At 33.8% G+C, this 22,905-nt stretch overlaps 2 protein-coding genes and 1 pseudogene across 3 annotated transcripts; 1 reads left to right on the forward strand and 2 right to left on the reverse strand.

Annotated features, from left to right (window-relative positions):
- Positions 1-770: 770 nt before the first annotated feature.
- Positions 771-3,584, forward strand: LOC116121337. 2 transcript variants are annotated; one of them, XM_031407297.1, is made up of 6 exons: positions 771-935; positions 1,039-1,209; positions 1,302-1,463; positions 2,164-2,361; positions 2,758-2,849; positions 2,931-3,584. In XM_031407297.1, the coding sequence occupies exons 1-6, from the start codon at positions 869-871 to the stop codon at positions 3,444-3,446; spliced, it is 1,206 nt and encodes a 401-aa protein (XP_031263157.1). In that variant the 5' UTR covers positions 771-868; the 3' UTR covers positions 3,447-3,584. The 2 variants fall into 2 exon arrangements, with proteins under 2 accessions (XP_031263157.1, XP_031263156.1); XM_031407296.1 differs by having other exon boundaries at positions 772-935; positions 2,752-2,849.
- A 1,169-nt stretch (positions 3,585-4,753) lies between these two features.
- LOC116121341 lies at positions 4,754-11,290 on the reverse strand (annotated as a pseudogene).
- Positions 11,291-13,154: 1,864 nt separating this feature from the next.
- On the reverse strand, positions 13,155-18,334 carry LOC116121318 (probable alpha,alpha-trehalose-phosphate synthase [UDP-forming] 9). Its single transcript, XM_031407266.1, has 4 exons — positions 18,259-18,334; positions 14,239-16,308; positions 13,880-14,153; positions 13,155-13,768 (listed from the first exon to the last, which is right to left on the reverse strand). Exons 2-4 carry the CDS (start codon positions 16,221-16,223, stop codon positions 13,445-13,447), a joined length of 2,583 nt encoding a protein of 860 aa, XP_031263126.1. The 5' UTR covers positions 16,224-16,308; positions 18,259-18,334; the 3' UTR covers positions 13,155-13,444.
- Between the last annotated feature and the right edge of the window lie 4,571 nt (positions 18,335-22,905).

The following is a 22,905-nucleotide window of genomic DNA, read 5'->3' on the forward strand; positions in this document are numbered from 1 at the left end:
GTTTGGGTTAGGTGCTTTGCCGATGCGTGATTTGATTGGTTCGTCAAAAAACTGGCGTCACCGGGGATTGATTGAGTCATTTTTAACCTTTAACAGGGTGCGTCCATTAGTCATTAAAAATTCAAGTCCGTTTTTTAATTTTCGGTTATGGGCTCGGAGTTTTTGTTATTTATATCTGCAACCTCAACGGACCTCGGAATAAAATTATTTTCTTTTTTGGGTTCTGTCATTTAACCGACATGTCGTGAGTATCTCAGATCATCAGCATACATGTTGTTCAATATAATGTCTTAAAACTGTCATGTCATTTGAGGAGTTTTGAAAATTAATTACTAGCTATCACATATTCATAATATATTTTTTCCATGTCTAAAAAAACTTTTTGAAATATTTGAAAAAAAAAAAACCATTGAGATGACATTTATCTTAAATTTATTTGATAAAATAATTTAAATTTAAGTTAAAGGTGAAAAAAAACAAAATTTTAAGAGAATTATTGAACAGAAATAATTATTTTAATTGAAAAAACAACCTTAAATAAAAAAAAAAATGATGCAATAAACACCATAATATTTTAATATAGAATAATATAATATAATATTAGTATTATACTATATGATATTCACTGGGTGCACCAGCATGCAACACGGCATTAAAATTTTGGAAAGTGATTAGTAAATCGATTGGGCCTATGCAAATAATGGGCTCACAAAGAGAACATATTCTATGTGACAGAGACAGAGATTTATATTATTATATAGAGATGGGTATATGATATCAACTAAACAAACGTACGAAAGAAGGGATTCCCAAAGTCAAGGTCAGTCAAGAGGCGCTTGGTTCCTCGTCACACTCTTATTCACAAATCATGGTCATGGTGTCTTCACGTTTCTCTTCACTTGCTCTCGCACTCTTCATCTTCCTTTCCACTCTCGGTAAAGTAACCTTTTTTTCTTTCTTTTTTATTTCTCGTTTAAAATAATATTTATGATCTCTTTTTTTTTTTTTTTTGTGTGTTAATTTTTAATATGTAATTAGTTTCGTCGGAGTTACTTCTGGAAGAAGGTTACACTGTAACGACCGTGATCGACGGCCATCACTTGAAAATCAATCCCCACTCGGTTATCCCTCGACCTGGATCGTCTGATCTTATACTCCTTGATTCTGCTAATAGTCTCTTCTACACATTTTCATTTCCCCTATCTCAAGGTAATTAATCTGACAAAAGTTGGGAAATTTATACTAAATCGTTTAGGTTTTCTGGTGATCACTGAAAGAGTTTTCTTTATTCTTGTGTGAAGAGAATGTAATGAGGCGACTATCAGGAAACGGAGCCGGATACCAGGACGGGGAACCGGGTTCGGCTCAGTTTAAAAAACCGAGGAGTTTTGCGGTTGATTTGAAAGGGAATGTTTATGTTGCTGATAAGAGTAACTATGTTATCAGAAAAATCACTGACTCAGGTCTGTTACCCGTTTGCTTTCTTCTTGTTGTTGCTGACTATTTTTTATTGTCGTGAGTTGTGAGTTAGAGCATATAATAATACTTTAATAAATGAAAAAGCTTTTATTATTCAATGGTGTGGTATATGCATGTAATGTTTTCGGCACCATATGAAAGGATTATCTAACATAAGACCTCATTAACATATACCGTCTATTCCATGCTTAGAAAATTACGTTGTTGCATAAGATTAAGACTTTCAAGACTCTTTGTTGACCTTCATCAACAAAATTCATGCATCATTATATCTTTCAGGTCTTCATGAAACTGCATCAATACAGCAAACATTGCATAGATGCATCAAATTAATATTTTCGATGCCAGGAGTCTTCTTTAATCAGTACCCTTTGGACACGTTCATTTACCTTTTCCATTGGTGATGTGAAAGTCAATAAGTGGCAGTTTATGTCATATATTTCCTTTGTCTGTTAATGGTTTCTAGTGATTGCTTGAACATGCACTTTATGGGTATGTATCCATACATTTGGTATGGTGATTCTCTTGATACAAAGATTATCTAGTTATCTTGTACAAACTGTTTATTATTAAAATTGACATGTCACTTTTTCAGAGTGTTTGGAGAGTTTGCTGCCTCCTTTCATGGGTGTGATATAATCTTACTCAATCAGTTTTATTGTTTCACTCATGGCACGTCTCTAGGTGTGACTACAATTGCTGGAGGTTACTCAAAGAAAACGGGAAATGACGATGGACCTGCACAGAATGCAACATTCTCATATGATTTTGAGTTAACTTTTGTTCCTGGTATATGTGCTCTATTGATATCAGATCATGGGAATCAATTGGTTCGCCAGATTAATCTCAAGGCAGAAGATTGTTCAAGAAGTTCTCATTCCGGTATGTTTTTGGTAAATTATTATTTAAGTCAGCATGTATCTGATTCTTATTTACGTTTTTGAAGTGTGTGTATGAACAGTTTGTGTTTTTCAAAGGAAGTATGTGAAGTTGAGGTTTTAAAAGGAGCAAAGTCAAAAGTGGTGGTTGTAGTCAGTGGACCACAATCTTGGACATGAACATTTTGGATGTTGTGAGGACTGGTTTTAATGACACTAATTAGTCAAATTTCTGTATTAAGGACCTGGTGACTGAACCTCAAATGCTTAATAAGTCTAATTCTTATCTCATATATTCTATTTTAGACTTGATTTACATGTTGAAACTCATTTGTTTACCCTAAAATATTTGAATATAGTCCTAACTTGTCTCTTTTTTTATTTTTTTGGCCAGGACTAGGAGCTGCTACAGTTTGGGTTCTAGGAATGGGACTTTCATGTTTAATTGGCTTGGTCATTGGAATTGTAGTTCGCCCTTACATCATCAGTCATGTAAGTTCTCTTGCATGCTCATCTAAATACTTAATGATAAATGGAGTATTTACACTTTTTCTAACCAGACTATGTAGACAGGAAGCCCTCAACCTTCTCCTTCTCAACATGACATGGAGGGACTACCAAATCAATCTAGTGAAACAAGTACAGATACTTTGCTTCGGCATCAGAAGCGTAGTTGCTAGCTCTACAGTTTATGCACTCTTGAGGAGGATCTTTTGGTTGAGCATATCCTATATCTCCCTTATGTTTAGAATCAACAATTTAGAATCTAAAACTTCAGACAAGGTTGTATATTTGCCTAAAACTTCAAACACGGGTGTATCTTTGCTTGATTGTAATGATTTGGGTAGTTGTGCAGATCAATTGAAAGATTTGATAAGTTGTGACGGAAACCTGGACTTATTGACTGAAGATATGTTGAAGCAAGGAAATGAGAAAGAAGGGACCACTGATGTTTTGTCTGTCAATCATGGAAAGTTAGATGACATGATAAAGGCTAACATAATGGGATTTTCAAGGGAAGCTGAAGACTCTACTCCAGTACTTGGATCTTCAATAGGTAGTTCAGGTTTGGTCAAGAGAAACAAGTAGTTGACTTGAAAGGCACATCCTAGTTTATTTTAACCGAAGTTGTGAGGCCTGTAAAAATCTAACCAGCTTTATTTTCTGACATTGTCATCTGGAGTATGATTATGTGTTTGCTTATCTTCATTTGATTTCTTTGTTTTATTGAGTTTCCCGTCCCCAGTTAAATTGTGTTCAAATTGAATAATTCTAACAGATAGCAGATATAGAGTTGGCCTAACGTGTCCTATTGGGGCCATTGTTTCATCATCTCTTTAAATAATTCTTGTTTAATTCTTTAATTAGTGAAGGAATGTACAATCATGTGTACAAAAACTCGGGTTCTAAGCATGAAAGTGATCAAAAAATGGCAATAGAATATCTTTTTTTTAAGTCTTAGACGTCTCTTAAGTCTTACCACACAAACATAATTACATAACTATTATTTACTATTGCATCTCCATCCTATTATATCAAATATAATACTAAAAGAATATTTTAAAATATTTTTTTTCTTTCTATTATTTTCAGTAATTAATTTATTTCATTATTTTTTATATATTAATTAAATTTAGAAATAATTCTTTTATTAACTAACTACTAATAATAACTTTATTAATTATTAATAAAATTTAGTATTTATTAAATCAAGTAAACATCACATTTAATAAAAAAAAAGTTTACATCTCATATAAAATGCCACAAAAAATTAAAAAAACATAAACAATAAAAATTCTATATGATAGTATTTAATCTATCGGAATACAAATTGTTTGTAATTTATGTTGTTTTTTTTTTTTTTAATTTAAGTGTTAATTATTTTGAGTTATTAAAGTTTAATATTGTTTGTAATGAAGTTTGTTTTTATTTTTCATCATTTTTTTAATTATAATATATTATTATAAATTAACAATTAACGTAAAAAAAATAAGGAATAAAAAAGTTTTGAGATGTTTTTATACCAATTTGGTTACCATTGGAGGTGCTAACAAAGAGAGTTTGAACCTTCTTTGTCGTATAAAAACCAATTAGCAAGAAATGACAATGTTTTTCACTCACGAAATTATAGGCAGAGTTTGTATATCATTTTGCATTCAATCTTTTGTCTTGTTACCCCTTCCATTCATTAACATTTGCGAGAATGAGACGAAAGAGAAGTTTGTAAACAAACTGAAATGCAGAGAAAAGCATTTGATCACTCTTAATAGCAGTATACATTACAAAGAGGCTTTCATATTATGGCCACCTTTAGCTTAATAGAGCTTACATTCCATAAAGCTACTCCCTTCTCATAACAATCTCGAACCACTATATCCTAACTAATAAACTATACAAGACCAAAGAGTCATAACTCCAAAACTGTCTCCAGTATATAATCAATAGCCATGTTTTAACTCATAAAATTGGCTCGTGCACGGAGATGTGATGATCATAGACAGATCTCCATAATTAACTGGCTTTATGACCACAGATTCGCGCTTCCCATCCTGCTCCTGAACAGCCCCAAATACAACCTCATTGGTTTTCTCATTGCTCTCATAGTAAGTATGTGGGGCAGAAGATTGATACCATTATGATAGTTGTGCTGTCTCTGCTGCTGCTGAAAATCACCATCCCATCCATCATAGATAGCTCGACTTTGCCGCAGTTGATGGATCTTTTCTGCATCCTTGGACATAAGCTAAGTTTTTTCGTGGGATGGAGTTCTTGTATCAATGAAGTGGCTCGTCCTCATCTGGGATCACAAAGCTGTCTTTTACGGCCAAGCAGTTGAGTGCTTCTGCTGTTTGAAGGTGCTGGTATAGGCTTTGATATTGATGGTTCAGTGGCTTCTTCCTAAAACCTGGAAATATTCCTCTCAAAATTTCCATAGCAGATGATTCAGTGTTGACAAAAAGCTTTGCAAGGGATCCAAAGAAGCCTTCTTCTTGCTTCTCCTGTTCATCCTCCGTAGGAATTAAAGGCGGCCTGACTGATTTCAGAGGCTTCTGATATGGATTTGCTGTGGTGCTTGATTTTATTGTCTCATTATCCTTCATACAAAGGAATATATATCATGTCAAATGATACTTCAACTTTGATCTATGCCTCACAGGGAGACCAGCTATGTTAGGTACCTCAGAGTGGTACATCTAAACTGGTGTCCTTTTATACTGGCATCGCATGTCAGTAATGCGAAATAAACCAAGAGACAAATAACACAATGACAGCATATTTTATACTACTATGAAATAGAATTTTTGCTCCAGGCTAAGAAAGAACTACTTTATGTAGCTGTTGAATTTTATAATACATGAGATAGATGATTTATAATTCTGTAAAGCTTTCCCAATACGTTCTTCAATTTACCAAACAGAGATGGAAAAATTGCAGTTCCCAATAATTCCACTGAGAAGTTTATGCTTAAATGGAGAACTCAGGGCATCTCCAATGGGAAATGGTGTCCCCAACGAGACACCAAAAGCCACACCAATTTTGGTGTAGATGAATAGCATCACACCAAATTTGATGTAATACTATTCATCCACAACCAATTTGGTGTGATACTATTCATCTACCACAAAACATATTTTATTTCCTTATTTTTGTTATTGTAATTTTTTTAATTTGTATTTATGTTAATTTGATTATTATTTATATTAATATTTATGATAATAAATTCATAATAATTATATAATTCAAAAAACAATGAAAAATTAAAAACAAAACTTCATTCAATGCAAATATTAAACTTTAATAACTCAAAATAAATTAACACTAAAATTAAAAGAAAATACAACATAAACTAGAATAACAATTTAGTATTCTGGCATATTGGTTCCAGATCCTCTAACATCATCAAAATATTATTCTCAATATTTAATTAATATATACAAAAATAATTAGTGAAATAAATTAACTGTTGAGAATTAATAGGAAAAAAAAAAAAGAATATTCTTTTTGGTGTAATGGGTTGGAGATGCATTGGTGTAACTTTCATACCATTTTACTATTGCATATCCAACCCATTACACCAAAAGGAATATTTCTTAGAATATTCTCTTTCTTTTTCTTTCTATTAATTCTCAACAATTAATTTATTTCATTAATTATTTTTGTATATATTAATTAAATATGGAGAATAATATATTTTATTTATTAAATACTAATAATAACTTTGAAAATTATACTAATTTAATAAAATTAAGCATTTATTAAATCTAGTTCTTTTCAATATTTTCATGATCTTAGAGAATCCAAAACTAATCTACCGGAATACTAAATTGTTATAGTGTTTTTAAATTAGTGTTAATTTATTTTGAGTTATTGAAATTTAATATTTGCATTGTAATGAAATTTTGTTTTTAGTTTTTCATCATTTTTTGAATTATATAATTATTATAAAAATTAATATAAATAATAATCCAATCAAAATAAATACAAATTAAAAAAAAATAACAAAAATAAGAAAATAAATGATGCTTTGGTGTGGATGAATAGTTTGATGTGACACTATTCATCCACGAGTAATGTTACATTTACACCATTCTTTTACACCATATTCATTACATCATGAAGTGGCATATGCCATAACCACATAAATTTTTAATTATTTTGAATTTTTAATATTATAATAGAATTTGTGTGGTTGTAGCATATATCACATCATGATGTAATGAAAATGGTATAAAAGAGTGGTGTAAATATAGCATTACTCATTCATCCACACTAATTTGGTGTGGCTTTTGGTGTTTGGTTGGAGCAAAATTCGAACACTATTTTGGTGTCCCATTGGAGATGCCCTGATGTACAATATTTATCCTATCACATGGAAATGCTCACAAATCTCAAGTACACAAAAAAGAGGATTGAATACTTACGTTCTGCGAAGACACAATTGTACCCACTCTACGTTGCAGCAAAGCCAACATGTAACCAAAAAAGCCAGCAGCAAGAAGTACTGCAATCCCTGAAAATAACGAAGAAGAATTTACCTACAAATCCATCACTTTTGTAAATAAATGAAAGGTAGCATTTGAATGCAGCAGTTTACCAAGAGGAAAACCACTTCCATATTGATAAGCACAGTCATCAAAATTGAGTTGGATTTCCCTAATAGCTTGGTTCCCTCTGTCTATGACAAGTAGAGAGCAACTGCTTCCAATGTAAACCACATCAAAATCATTAGAAAATCTGGCATCTTCACTTGGTCCATCTAAATGGCTACCTCCACGGCCTGATTTCCCTCCAGCAATCGTTGTAACCCCTGCAGAAAAAAAATTCAACCATATCAGTGAAGGTTATTACAATCCCAACTGCGANGCAGATGATTCAGTGTTGACAAAAAGCTTTGCAAGGGATCCAAAGAAGCCTTCTTCTTGCTTCTCCTGTTCATCCTCCGTAGGAATTAAAGGCGGCCTGACTGATTTCAGAGGCTTCTGATATGGATTTGCTGTGGTGCTTGATTTTATTGTCTCATTATCCTTCATACAAAGGAATATATATCATGTCAAATGATACTTCAACTTTGATCTATGCCTCACAGGGAGACCAGCTATGTTAGGTACCTCAGAGTGGTACATCTAAACTGGTGTCATTTTATACTGGCATCGCATGTCAGTAATGCGAAATAAACCAAGAGACAAATAACACAATAACAGCATATTTTATACTACTATGAAATAGAATTTTTGCTCTAGGCTAAGAAAGAACTACTTTATATATCTGTTGAATTTTATAATACAATGAGATAGATGATTTATAATTCTGTAAAGCTTTCCCAATACGTTCTTCAATTTACCAAACAGAGATGGAAAAATTGCAGTTCCCAATAATTCCACTGAGAAGCTTATGCTTAAATGGAGACCTCAAGGCATCTCCAATATGAAATGGTGTCCCCAACCAGACACCAAAAGTCATACCAATTTTGATGTAAATGAATAGTATCACACCAAATTTGGTGTAACACTATTCATCCACCACAAAACATATTTTATTTCCTTATTTTTGTTATTGTAATTTTTTTAATTTGTATTTAAATTAATTTGATTATTATTTATATTAATATTTATGATAATAAATTCATAATAATTATATAATTTAAAAAACAATGAAAAATTAAAAACAAAACTTCATTTAATGCAAATATTAAACTTCCATAACTCAAAATAAATTAACACTAATTTAATAACACTAAAATTAAAAGAAAATACAACATAAACTAGAATAACAATTTAGTATTCCGGCATATTAGTTCCAAATCCTCTAAGATCATCAAAATATTATTATCAATATTTAATTAATATATACAAAAATACTTAGTAAAATAAATTAATTATTAAAAATTAATAAAAAAAAAAATATTCTTTTTGGTGTAATATTTGATGCAATGGATTGGAGATGCAATAGTAAAATGGTTTCATACAATTTTACTATTGCATCTCCAACCCATTACACTAAAGGAATATTCTTTAGAATATTTTCTTTCTTTTTCTTTCTATTAATTCTCAACAATTAATTTATTTCACTAATTATTTTTGTATATATTAATTAAATATTGAGAATAATATATTTTATTTATTAACTACTAATAATAACTTTGAAAATTATACTGATTTAATAAAATTAAACATTTATTAAATTTAGTTCTTTCTAATATTTTAATGATCTTAAAAGATCCAGAGCTAATCTACCGAAATACTAAATTGTTATTCTAATCTATGTTGTATTTTATTTTAATTTAAGTGTTTTTAAATTAGTGTTAATTTATTTTGAGTTATTGAAATTTAATATTTGCATTGTAATAAAGTTTTGTTTTTTGTTTTTCATCATTTTTTAAATTATATAATTATTATAAATATTAATATAAATAATAATCAAATCAAAATAAATACAAATTAAAAAAAAAATAACAAAAATAAGAAAATAAATGATGCTTTGGTGTGACACTATTCATCCACACCAGTTTGGTGTGGCTTTTTGTGTTTGGTTTGAGCAAAATTCGGACACTATTTTGGTGTCCCATTGGAGATGCCCTGATGTGTAAATATTTATCCTATCAAATGGAAACGCTCACAAATCTCAAGTACACAGAAAACAGGATTTAATACTTACGTTCTGCGAAGACACAATTGTACCCACTCTACGTTGCAGCAAAGCCAACATGTAACCAAAGAAGCCAGCAGCAAGAAGTACTGCAATCCCTGAAAATAATGAAGAAGAATTTACCTACAAATCCATCACTTTTGTAAATAAATGAAAGATAGTATTTGAATGCAGCAGTTTACCAAGAGGAAAACCACTTCCATATTGATAAGCACAGTCATCAAAATTGAGTTGGATTTCCCTAATAGCTTGGTTCCCTCTGTCTATGACAAGTAGAGAGCAACTGCTTCCAATGTAAACCACATCAAAATCATTAGAAAATCTGGCATCTTCACTTGGTCCATCTAAATGGCTACCTCCACGGCCTGATTTCCCTCCAGCAATCGTTGTAACCCCTGCAGAAAAAAAATTCAACCATATCAGTGAAGGTTATTACAATCCCAACTGTGACCCATACACCAAAAACAAAATTATATTTGATATTTCCCTAAAAATTCTTTCACATTGTTTGACATAAGTGGAAGAAAAAAGTTTATCTTTTGGCAGTGGAACCTCTGAATGGAACGCATATAAAACTTACCTCCATCACTTATCTTCCTGATTGCCATATTCATAGTATCTGCAATGTAGATGTTTCCTTTGTCATCCACAGTAAGCCCCATAGGGTGGTTCATCCTTGCCTCTCTAAGCTTCCCATCAACATGTCCAGAGTAACCTTCAGCGGATCCAGCAACAAGCTTTGGTCTGCTGTCTGCAGTTCCCCCATGAATTTGATCAAAAACAATAGCAGGAAACAAACAGCATGGATAAAAATACTTAATCATGTTAGAAAGATTGTACAAGAATGGAAAACAGTGTTTAAGACCCAAGAAAATTGCACTCCCGAATTCAGAACATAAAAGATATAACTTCAACTCATAATCTTCTGAAAACAATCTAACCTCAATGAACTTCCCACGGCTACATGATTTAAGATATTCCACAAATTAAAAGGTTGGAAAATTCAAAAAATAATTATTATGAATCAAGCAACAAAAGAAACCCACTTACATAGAGACAAAGAAGAAGAGATCCTGTAAATGTTACTATTAGCAGAGTCCAAGATCAGAAGGTCCCCGCTGGGCAAGACCTCAACTGAGAAAGGTTCAATCCCTAGCTTACTTCCATCAAACACAGTCTCCACAGTATACCCACTCTCAAACTTCATCATCGGACGTCCAGAAATCGCTGCACACACAACTCCCATGAATCCAATCACATTAGATTCCAATCTTTATAAACCAAAAACAAAACTAAGCAGTAGAATGAGAGATCTTCACCTGTCTTGGTGGTAGTTTTCAGTGACCACAACCATTTCATGGCATAAGACATAGCATTTGTGACAGACCCGCTCACAATCTCTGCAACAAAGCCGTAAAAATAGTAAATTTAAGCTCAAAAGTAAGAACAGATCAAATGAAGGCAGCTTCACTTACTTGCAGGTGAAGTACCGGAAGGAGCTGAAGATACACCACCAAAGAGAAGCAAAAAAGCAAGACCGAGAACCAACACATTGTTACCCATTACTGATATTCACAAAAGAAACTCCAACCAAAGCTTAGATACGAAAGATTTAAGCTATAAAACTTCAAAGCACTACAAAAGAAACCCTAGTTCATATTGGGTTTTGTTCAAAAAGGTAGGATTTTTATAATGTCAAAATAAAACAGTCGCCACTGAGCTGAGTGAGAGTATGGGAGTGTAAATGGGATTAGAGATACTGAATAAAAAGGAAAGTGTTTTTTTTTTTTTTTCCTTCGAGGGAAATGTAGAAAGAGGAAAGATGATGATGCAAAGAGACAAAGAAAAGAGAGAAAAAGAGGAAGAAAAGGCAGGGGAGGCCAGTGGGGATGAGAGAGAGAAATGGGAAGAATCATATTCTGTAATTATGTTGAGTTAAATAATACTATTATTAGTAAATAAATGTAAAATCTTAACAACATTACATTTATTCTCTTCTCTACCTAAATTCCCTCGCTGTTTTAAATAGATATTATTACTTTTAAATGATCTCTTTATGAGTTAAATCGCCCATGTGACACAGATTAGTGCTTGCTTACAGCAGGTAATAAAATATTAAATATGTTCCAGTGGGCGTTGTGTTCTTAGTGAGGTCAATTTTAAAATTATAGAATGTAAAATTGAGTATAAGAATTGGCTGAACGTCCCAACTAAAACCCTGTTGCTGGCTGGACCCCTTATAGCGAGTTGTCAAATGGCAGTTTATGAATTGAACAATGCCACCTGAAATACACCTGTATTGACCTCTACCTCTATTGAGCATTGTAGATTGTTAGTTGTGAACTAGAACTAGGACAAGGACTAAGACACTGCCCTGTAATCCATTAATTCCAAGAAAGATCATCATCATTCCTTGGTACATGAACCAAGATAGCAAAATTCTCGATTCATTTGAAGCTTAATTTTCTTTTAATGGGTTCTATCCTTGGGTGATAGCAATGCATTTTGGAGCACCAAGGTGAATGCAATGGTCTACAACTATAGTCTTTGTAGTTGTTTTTCTACTTTTCCTGATTGAAATGTTGATGTCTATATGCAATTAATAGGTATCCAAATAAGGGAAGAGATTGGTGTTAACAATTCCCTTCTATCTTTTCCTCAATTTGTGTTTTTGACGTTGAAAAGAGAACCTTTCATATTGATAATCGTCCAACTCTTTTTTTTTATCTTTCTGGGATTCTCTATGCCTTATCTCGAACCCAATTCATCACCTATTTCAACTCTACTTCCATCTTGTACTCTTAAAAAATAGCTATGCTTTAGTGTTATATTATATAACCTGAATTTAGATTGCAGAGAAGCTTGGACAACTTATTTGTGCCATGGATTTAAATAAGGATACTGAGGATAGGACTTACCTATATGTTAAATTCTTGTAATAAACATAATTGATTTTATGCAAATTCAATGAACAAAGAAAATTTGTCTTCATGTAGCTGAAACTGAAATATACCCAGACCAGATGTATACTCAAATTCATTACAATGAAATAAAAGTTAGATTAAAGGTAAATAAGTTTTCAGATTACTATAATCACAAACAACCATATTAAACACATGCAACAAGCTCACTAACAATTTAACTTCCCTATCAATACAAACAATATACAAGATTTCTATACAAATTGTATAAATTCCTTCAATATTTACTGGTGCCACAATAGCAGTAACGAGGGCAAATTATCTATAATCAGTCCACTCATAGAGAGTTAAAAACAGATGCTCAATCCAAGCTCCTCTCTAAAGGAACAATGGCTGTGAGTGACTCTTACAAAGCCAGAATCTATCAAATTTCCCCAATCACCCATGTGATGAAATTGGTGGATGGGTATAATTCATACATAACACGACACCCACCTCTGATTAATCAGTCGGCCAAAGGGACATTGCACTTGGGTAAACAATAAATTAGTTGTTAATACATGCAGAATGAGAATGTTTTTTTTTTTTTTTTTTTGGGATTACAAACTAAATTATGTATTAAGACATAAACATAGAGCTGTACAAGTTAAGGTGCCTTCAATTCTATCGGTGAGTATAAAAAAAAAGAAAAATTTTATAGACAACTGAAATCTGTTCCTAAGACTGGCACCAGGGTACATAATCCATGTCAACACAACATATCGCTAAGATTCTTGTGTCTACCTCGATCCGGACCAAGTCACTACAGATTACATTCTTCAAGTTCAACCCAAACTAAAGTCTTTAGGAACAGGAGCTCAGCAAAAATCTAAATTTCATCACCAAAGTTCCACCCTTCATCATATTCCACCGAAATTATCGACCAAAAATTTTCTTAGATTACGGGGCAGAACCCCTTCAAGCAATTAAAGGATTCCTGTATATGGATAACGGAACTGATAAATTTCTGCAGTTCACAACTCAAACAGCACTCTCAAAAGAGACCTGGTTTTGTGCAAGATACCTAGGCTTTGAATTTGTGGCATCTGCGAGACCTTTAAGCATTTTCACAACATCAACAGCATCATCAAGATAATACTTGGCCTTGCTTGGTTTTCGCCCAACAGTGCACGCAAATATCTCAGGAGGTGCAGGCAAGGAATGACTAGAGAGGGTATTCAGTATGCTCTCAAACATATCTTCATCAGATCTATCATCTCCAACACACATCACAAAATCCGGTGGCCTCCCACTATTGACCATTTGCAGAAGAACCTTTTCAGCAACCAAACCTTTGGTTACACCCTGCAGTTAATAGATCATAAATCATTAATGAGCAAACTTGGCCCACCTAATGCCTGTGCGTGAGAGAGAGTTGGTAATGGAGGTGGAAGGAAAAAGAAAGAACAATTGTACCTGAGGCTTAACTTCAACAATATGTTGACCCCTCTTAACAACTGCTGGTTCATTCGCCAGAACATTTTCCAGGTGATCCAGCATTTCCTTCGCCTGGCAGGACCCAAAGTCAGGGTCTGCATCTTGATATTGCCATACCAAAGCACTCTCTTTAGTCTCTATACTAGAGCCATCCGTTGCCTCTGTATACAATTTCATGACAGGTTCCACAATCCTAATCCATTCAAGGTCAGCACCTGGGTGACTGGTTTCCCAGTCAGATGTTTTACTCCACCTAAGTAGAAGAAACTCCATTGATTTATTAAAAAGAATTTAAAATTACTAACAAAGGACTCAAAACTTATGTATAGCCAGCATACCTTATGAAGTATCCATGTTCAGCAGCTATTCCCAGCATCTCACATGGAGCAAGCCAATCACTGAGAGTTTTTCTCCCCCGCCCACTAACAATAAACACAGTGTTCTTAGGATCACTGCAAAGAGTTTTCAGGATATCAATGACTTCAGGGCTGGGGGACTTAATAATAGAAGTTTCGGGAACAACTGTACCATCATAGTCCAAAAATATTGCCCTTCTGTTTGTCCTTTTGTATGCTGAGACTATATGGTCGCTAGACAACCTCCTAAAACTAGGAGATAGAGATACCACTCTGAAACCCAAGCCCCAACCAATCCCCCAGCACCGTTTACTATAATGATCATGGCATGCTCTCTCCAAATCTTGTGCAAAGCTGCGTGCCCAATAAGCCACATCGTGAGTGCTGACATACCGATAGTGTTTCTCATGCCGCAATTGCTTCTCAGAATCAGACAAGCACACAGCTAGATGTAAGGCCTCAGCTACAGCCTCAATGTCCCATGGGTTGACCCTAATTGCTCCACTTAAAGAAGGTGAGCAACCAATGAACTCAGACACAACAAGCATGCTTGTACGAGGAGATTCTGCATATCTGCCAATAGCTGCATCCAAAGTTGGAGTTCCCTGCCTGCAGACAATGTATTTATATGGAACTAAGTTCATCCCATCCCTCACAGCATTTACTATGCAGCAGTCAGCTATAGCATAATAAGCAGACTTTTCATAACGAGGAACATGACGATCAATCAGAATCACTGGTTCATAATCAGGTGACCCATAAACCTCATTAATTCTTTTAGCAGTTAAATAAGTTTCTCTCCTTGCCTCCTGGACATCTTTCCCAGAGCTCCTTGCAGGATTAACAATTTGAACCAAGACTATATGGCCTTGCATTTTGGTATGCAGCTGTAATAGATGTTCAAGAGCCAGTAGTTTCAGACTAATACCCTTAAATATATCCATATCATCAATACCAAGAATCACACTTTTCCCATCAAATCGTTTTTGAAGCTCTCTAACTTTAGCAGAAGTAGAAGGAAGATCCAATACAGATTCAAGCCGACCCATATGAACACCTACCGGCAGTATTTTGATATATACTGTCCGGCCAAAGTAATCAAGTCCAATATGTCCACGCTTAGATTCATAGTCAAGGCCCAGCATCCTACTGCAGCAGGATAAGAAATGACGCGCATAATCAAATGTATGAAAACCAATAAGATCACAATTCAGCAGGCCCCTCAGGATTTCATCTCGAACAGGTAATGTTCTATATATTTCTGAAGAAGGAAATGGACTGTGGAGGAAGAATCCAAGCTTAATTCTGTTGAACCGTTTTCTCAAAAATGTCGGAAGAACCATCAAGTGATAATCATGAACCCAAACATAATCATCATCAGGATTAATTACTTCCATCACCTTGTCTGCAAATAATTTGTTAGCAGAAACATAGGCCTGCCAAAGTAAACGGTCAAAACGATCACCATGGTCTGGGCACATGGGCAGCATGTAGTGAAAAAGCGGCCACAACTGCTGTTTACAGAATCCAAGATAGAACTTCTTCTGCAGGTCATGAGGCAGAAACGTTGGCACACAATTGAAATCCTCCAGCTTCTGTGCAACTTCTTCCTGTTCACTTGGATCAATGTCAACCTTGAGAGACCCCACATAGATAAACTCACTCTCCAAGGAAAACCCATCCTTCAGATGTAGCAAAAGGGAATCCTCATCTAAGCTGAAGCACCATTTGCCAGATTCTGCATCCCTTTTAGCATGCAATGGTAACATATTTGCCACTATAATCTTCCTCTCACGACTACTAGATGAGCTAACATCTGAATCCTCATCATTATTGCCATAACCATCCAAGTCAGAGATAATTCCAGGAACAGTCATCACCCGAGGAAGACCTCTTGGAGTGTGAGGAATATCCAACAGACCTCCAGAAGCCAAGTCTAAAAAATTTACAGATGATCTTGATGCCATTACTGGATAATGAGAATTATCTTACTTAATGATGCAGAAGAGTACCCCCACGGTAGAAAACCTTTGAATAAACAAGCCCACAAATCTACAAAATATATAGAGTACCGATAACAGTTAATTGCTGCCAGTGCAGTGACAAACAATTTGCACACAATAAAAAGTAAGTTCATTCAAATAAATTAAGCAAGCATCACCCACAGAATTAAGCATATATATTTTCATTCAATTACAAGAACGCAAAGTATAAATGGGCACCCCTTGCATCTATAGATTGTTACTACAAACTCTTCTCATCCATCAAAATTATAATAAATTCCATCTCCCTTATGTAACTCTGCTTTCTTGGTTCTTGCATTATGAAATCCTTATAAAGATATAACATCATTACTAAAAATAACCATTCAAAAACTGCACCCATAACCATTGAAATAAATAAGAAGTGGTAGAAATGAAATAACAAAAGCAATGGTGAAGATACAGTAGTATCTAATGGCAGGATACCAGTGAAGGTGATCATGGATGTAGAATGAGGATGAAGAGAATAGTTCATTAGCCCCAATGCAGATAGCATTAATGGTAAAAGAAGTAGTAATATGAACAATTTATAATGTCAAATAATGTTTACAGTATCAGTTGTGGAAGCCTGTAATCAAAAGCTTAGACAATGTAATGAAACCTATTAAGTGGGCAGAATATCAATGGCTCACTTTGACGGAGCTGCAACAATGACATTAATATGAGTCAAAGGGCAAAGATCCCAATCCCAAAAGACATGGCCAACTCCTACACTTGCAGGCAACTCCCAAAAACGGTACCAAGAGAAGGATTCGAAATTCCTTCACTGCTTTTCTTAGTATTGTATTTAATTTAGGTTGTTTGAACAAAGGGAACATGAGAACCAATGAAAAGAGAAGAATATTTCTTCAAAATTGCAAGACTTTCCCCCCTTTATTCATCGAAGAAGGGTATTTATAGAGAAGATGGACAGAAAACTCTCACCTGATAAAAGCTCATGTGACAGATATCCTCAAGTGTAGTGGTATAAATGTTGTTTCTACGGATAACTGAGGCATGGATTATAAACTATTGCTTGCTGTGGTTGTTCCCAGAGTGGATTTTACAATGATAGATATTTTATAGTTTAAAGATTTAAAAAAAAAAAAATTAAAGTTTTTTGAAAAAAGAAAAGAAAGAAAAAAACACATTTTTCCTTGAACAGACGAAAAGCACACAATAGAAAAAACGAAGTCCTAATTCACTAATAATGCTGTATATCCCCTATAAAAATTATAAGCAAGGCCAGAGATTATGATTCTCAAAACACTTAAAATATTGTTAACTATAAACTACTTGAGGGCGACTTGCTCAGCCAAAAGTCAGCAGTATTCGCTAATTCTCTATCATATTAACCCCAAACGCTTTCACAACAACACACAAGATCTTGAGCATAACAACAAATAGGAGAACATCGCCCACTACACATAAGTGTATGCCCATACTGAGTCTAAATGGACGGTGAGAAAACAACTAATAAAACAACCTTCAATTAGTGGTAGTACACAAAAGCAAATTGGAAAAGGGACACAACACGGAACTTCCCCTGTTACATAAACTATAAATGAATAACAATGATGACAATAATACCCAAATACAAAAAAATAAAAGTTTCATGAACAAACAAAAATATGAGAATGGGTTTGTTAATTATGATACAACTGAATTGTCACTCAGTTATCTTATCTTAAACCAATCTGCACAAACGTTGCTCAAACATCTCCTTTTCCGATTATAATATAAACATCGCATAAACCATTTTATGCCTATACAAAAGACAGAACCAAATAACTTAAAATAAGACAAAAACTAGTCAAACTCATACCAAATACTTCAATAAGTTAAATAGATATAATAATAAAAATAATAAAACAAAGCAGTAAGTTTTCAGATAAAGGCATAAACAACAACTCAAAACCATTAGATCTACAGAAACCCAAAAATTCCAAAACGAAAATAAAAACGAAAATAGAGATCTCACCTGAACAACCAAAATGAATTTCAATAAAATGATTAGATCATCAGACTTCAACCAGAAAACTGTAATCACATACTTCCTGCAAAAAAACAAAAACAAAATTACACCACTACACGCTATAAACAACGATAAATAAATACAAATTCAACCTAAAGCCTACGTTTGGCTGTCGAGAAAACTGTGGACTCAAAACATTCTAAAATCTAAGAATTCATGTTATTGTGGTTTGAACATGACAAGAAGAACGTAAAACAGCCATTTCAACCTCAGTAAAACTAATGATTCTAATTCGTCAATTTAAGAGCAAAAATGACTACGGAGATAACAACCGCAATTCCTCTTCTTAGCTTTCAGTTTCTCGGCAGCCAAACAGAAAATACGAAAGCCGAAGAGAATTGAACACCAGATCACGCAAAGAACGAACGAACTTCAACGGTCAAATACTCAACGACTTTCAACCTTACCGTTAGCACTAACGTTAAAGACTCCGGCGTGTAGAGATGGCTGTTAAATCGGTCGCAGGAAAGTTCCGTAAAGTCGAGGCGACAGAGAAGAAAGAGAGAGATAGGCGCGCGTATTAGATTTATTTATTTTATTTTTTTTCTACAGAGTGTAATGAACAAAAGAAGAGGATATGAAAAATTATATTAATTACGTGTAATGGATAGACTTTGATAAAGGTAACCAGAGTTAGATTTTAACTCTAGTAGTTGGTAGTTCACATATTGGGTAGTGGGGGTTATTTACGAAAGTAACCTCGGGTTATTAATGAATTTTCATATTGGAGTTTTGGAAACAAATCCAAGCCAAATCCAAGTTGGTCTCTTTTTAAGAAAGTGGAGGAATTGGGGGAATGCGTTGGTTGGTTGACTAATTGACCACTTTGTTGGAAAGTATTTGGAAATTAAAATGAAGTTACCTAATGTTAGGTTGGGATTTTTGGACTCTTTTTTAATGAGGTGGTCAATTACTTGTTACATGTTAATTCAAAGTTAACAATTTGATGATTGTTTGTTCATTTCGTTCATCACGTGATCAATATAAAAACACAAGAATCAAAATTATCAACTAAAAACTAAAAAGCCATTATCTTTTTTTTTTTTTTTTAATAATTGCGGGTGTTCGGGTTAACTTACGCACACATTAGTTAATCTCTCGGGACCCTAAAACTACCGACCGAATAAGAACTTTAGTGATCACCCTTATTAACAACTGTGGAAACTCAAACTTGAAAGATCATGTTATATCATTCTCCTACTCTTTCACCCTCAAATGGACTACAATATTATAATAATAAAAATGATAAAAGAAAAGAGAAATGCTAAAAAGACTATTTTTCGGGCTCTCGTATTTACAATTTCTTATTTAATTTGTTGCTTGTAGGGTAAGAAAATGAGAAAAAAAGGGTGGAAAAGAGAATACTTTAATAGTGGAGAAAAGGAAGGGTTAAAACAAAATTTGTTCAAGGATATTGTTGGTGGTGTTGTTAGTAAAGAAACGATTTATGTTCCATCCAATACCAATAGTGAGGATCTAGCTTTCCCTATCAAATGTCTAATAACTATAATTAAATGAAGAAGAAAAGATTAGGTCAAATGTAGATAAGCGAGTAGTAATGTTTTGTTTTGTTTATATACATCGTATATGACCACTACATGAATTACCTAAAATAAAAGCATTATCTCTTCTTCCTATTTCTTATTATTAAAGTAATGTAGACATGGGAAGGCACTACTTTAGACTTGGCGCACGCCATTTATGACTACTTTTAATGCCCCTTCATTTTTATTTTACTTTATTTGTATGGTATATCCTAATCTCTTAGAGATGCTTCTGAAACTTTTACTATTAATTTAATTAAATGTCAAAATTTTCGTCCATTCATCACGTTATTGGTATTGCTAAAGCTAGTGCACACATCTTCATGATGGAATGATTCTTATATAATTCTAAAAGTTTACGGATATCTTTTTTTTATTTCTATGTTAATTTTATGAGATTTGATAAGCAGTAGAAAGTTGATAGTGAAAAAAGATGAGCTGGTTGCTCGTTAATGACAGCTGGGTAAAGCTACAGACGGTCCTAAAACAAATAATAAAATATATATTTATGAGAAATGATAAATACAACGAGGAAAGAAGAAGAGGCTTGACTCGACTCCGCCATTTTGACCCAAACCAGACAGAACTCATCACTTCCAACCTGGCAATTCGGATAAGAACCAAAATATTCCATTCAACAATATTTCAATCACATGTTTATTATTTATTTACATTATTACGCTTGGTTGCCCCAAACTATTGGTCTATCTTAATACCTCCGCGGCTCCTTATCCCACATTTTTTATTTCTCCTTGGTCGGTAGCCTTTATACAAATAAGAAAAGAATAATACTTTGGGTACTAATGGATGAGTACTAATCTGTGTACTAATTAAAGCATAGTACCCGTACTATGCACATAGTACGGATACTATGCTTTAGTTAGTACACATATTAGTACTCATCCATTAGTACCCATAGCATCACTCATAAGAAAAAGGGCTTCATTTTGTTAAATTATGCTATAAAAAGGAGTTTCCAACTGTCATAATTCTTGTAATTGAATGAAGCTATTAATATAGTCAGTGTCTCTATATAGTTGCAACTACAAATATTAATTTAATGCAAAAAATTTACAATTTGATTTTCGTGTCAAATTTATTTGTCCAAAGAAAATCATATATCACCATACCAGCCATTTAATTCGCTTTAATTAACTAATAATCAAAGAATAATGGCATAATGGTAATTGAAAGGAATATAAGGGATAGTTTACTTTGACGTGATTGGCACTAGTAGTGTTGTGATGGGAGTTTACTTTTGTTTCTCATCTTCCATTTTCCTCGTCCCGTTCCCCGCGTGTGGACAATGATGACAACCCACGTGTAACAATCAGTTGTCCCCACAACAACCAAAGTGGACAACACTGACCACCAATAAATAAGTCCACCTCAGGTTATCCAATTACAACATACACGTGGTTACCACGTGAGTGGAAGGGAGGTGGGTTTGAGGAAAATGAAGAAGATTTAACGTGGGTGAAGTGGGGCCCGGTTTATCTGGTCGCCGCTGTTCCCGCGATGGCGTGTTGAGATATATTGGGTGCTTCGTCCCTATCCAAAACTCTTCTCCTGGGACCCACCTGCCTCATGGAATGTTCCAAACGCACCTTTTATATTTCTTTTTATTTTTTATAATTATACTTTTAAATCTATTTTCGGAGGAGAACATATTGTAATATATTATGCTAGCAAAGGGCTACACCGTGGATGATGCATTACTCTAAAAATTAATAATATTGCACCAATAACCTTTTTTCACAAATTTTTTCTCACAATCCTAATATAATAGCTCATAATTAGTCAGTTTACAATATATCATATATGAGTCTTACTAACTAATTACAAACTGACCAATTACGAGCTACTACGTTAGGGTTGTGAGAGAAAGTTTGTAAGAAATTATTGTTAATGTAGTATTACTCCTCTAAAGGTGGAAAGATAACCTGCCCGACTCGTGGCGGGTTAAGCCAAATTACGGGCCGGGCCTAACCCGACCTGGCAACCTCTTTGGCCAAAAGGGTTGGCCGAGCCTAGCTTGCCAACCCTAACCCGACGGGTTTTTGTGTGGGCAAGCCAGAAATTTTTTTAATTTTTCTTTCTTTTGTGTAATTTCTTTTTAGCTAACTTTTCAAATATCAATATTTCAATTATTATTATTTTTTTTTTTTGTTAACATTTCAAATATTAATTCAATTTTAATTATAAGAAAAATTAGATTTATTCATTTATCAAAAAATAAAATAAGAAATTACAATAATTATTGTCTCGCTAAAAGTCTTACCAAGAAAAAACCAATTGGGACAAAAACTTAGTAAGGAAAAAAAAGTACAATAATTGACAACTAATTTACAAATTATAAAGTTACAATATACAAAACAACTAATTTGAGGGTTGACTAAGATCTCTCTCATATATATCATCTAAATTATAAAATCGAAATGATTCTATTAAAGTATCGTTGACGACCTCGTATTGATCCTAATGGCGCGACCGTTCCTAATCTCGAAGACATGTGAGGACTTTAATCAACTTTGGTTAAAGTTTAGTCCTCCTGTCGTTTAAAATTCTTCCACTTGTACTAAATGTTTGTTCGGATGAGACAGGAAAAGAGAAAACATTCAGGGCAAGTCTTGATAATACTGGAAAAACATATTTTCTAGTTTTTCAATATTCTAAGACATCAAAGTTGATTCTTTGTTGTGGATCTGCTAGTAGCACGTCGGGGGTTCCCAAATATTGGTGAAGCTCATTACTCTGTACTTGCATGGAGGACGGTAGATTTGTTGTTGATGCTTCTTAAGAGGAGGCTATGCTTCGGGTTTGGGTCTTCTTCGGCCTACTAAGTGCACTCTAGGAGTTGAAGTCTTCATTTGTGTCTTCTGATGCTACTTCCTCAAGTATTTCGCCTCTTTGCTGGTTCTCATACATGTTTTTATATTGCAAATATACCTCTGCAAGACACAGTTTTATCTCTCCCAGTTGATTGACATATGCGAAATCTCGTAAATTTTCACTTAACGTGTTTAAACCATTTTCTAAACCCGTTAAT

This window comes from Pistacia vera, unplaced genomic scaffold (genome assembly GCF_008641045.1).
Source record: "Pistacia vera cultivar Batoury unplaced genomic scaffold, PisVer_v2 Contig973, whole genome shotgun sequence".
Lineage (NCBI taxonomy): Eukaryota > Viridiplantae > Streptophyta > Magnoliopsida > Sapindales > Anacardiaceae > Pistacia > Pistacia vera.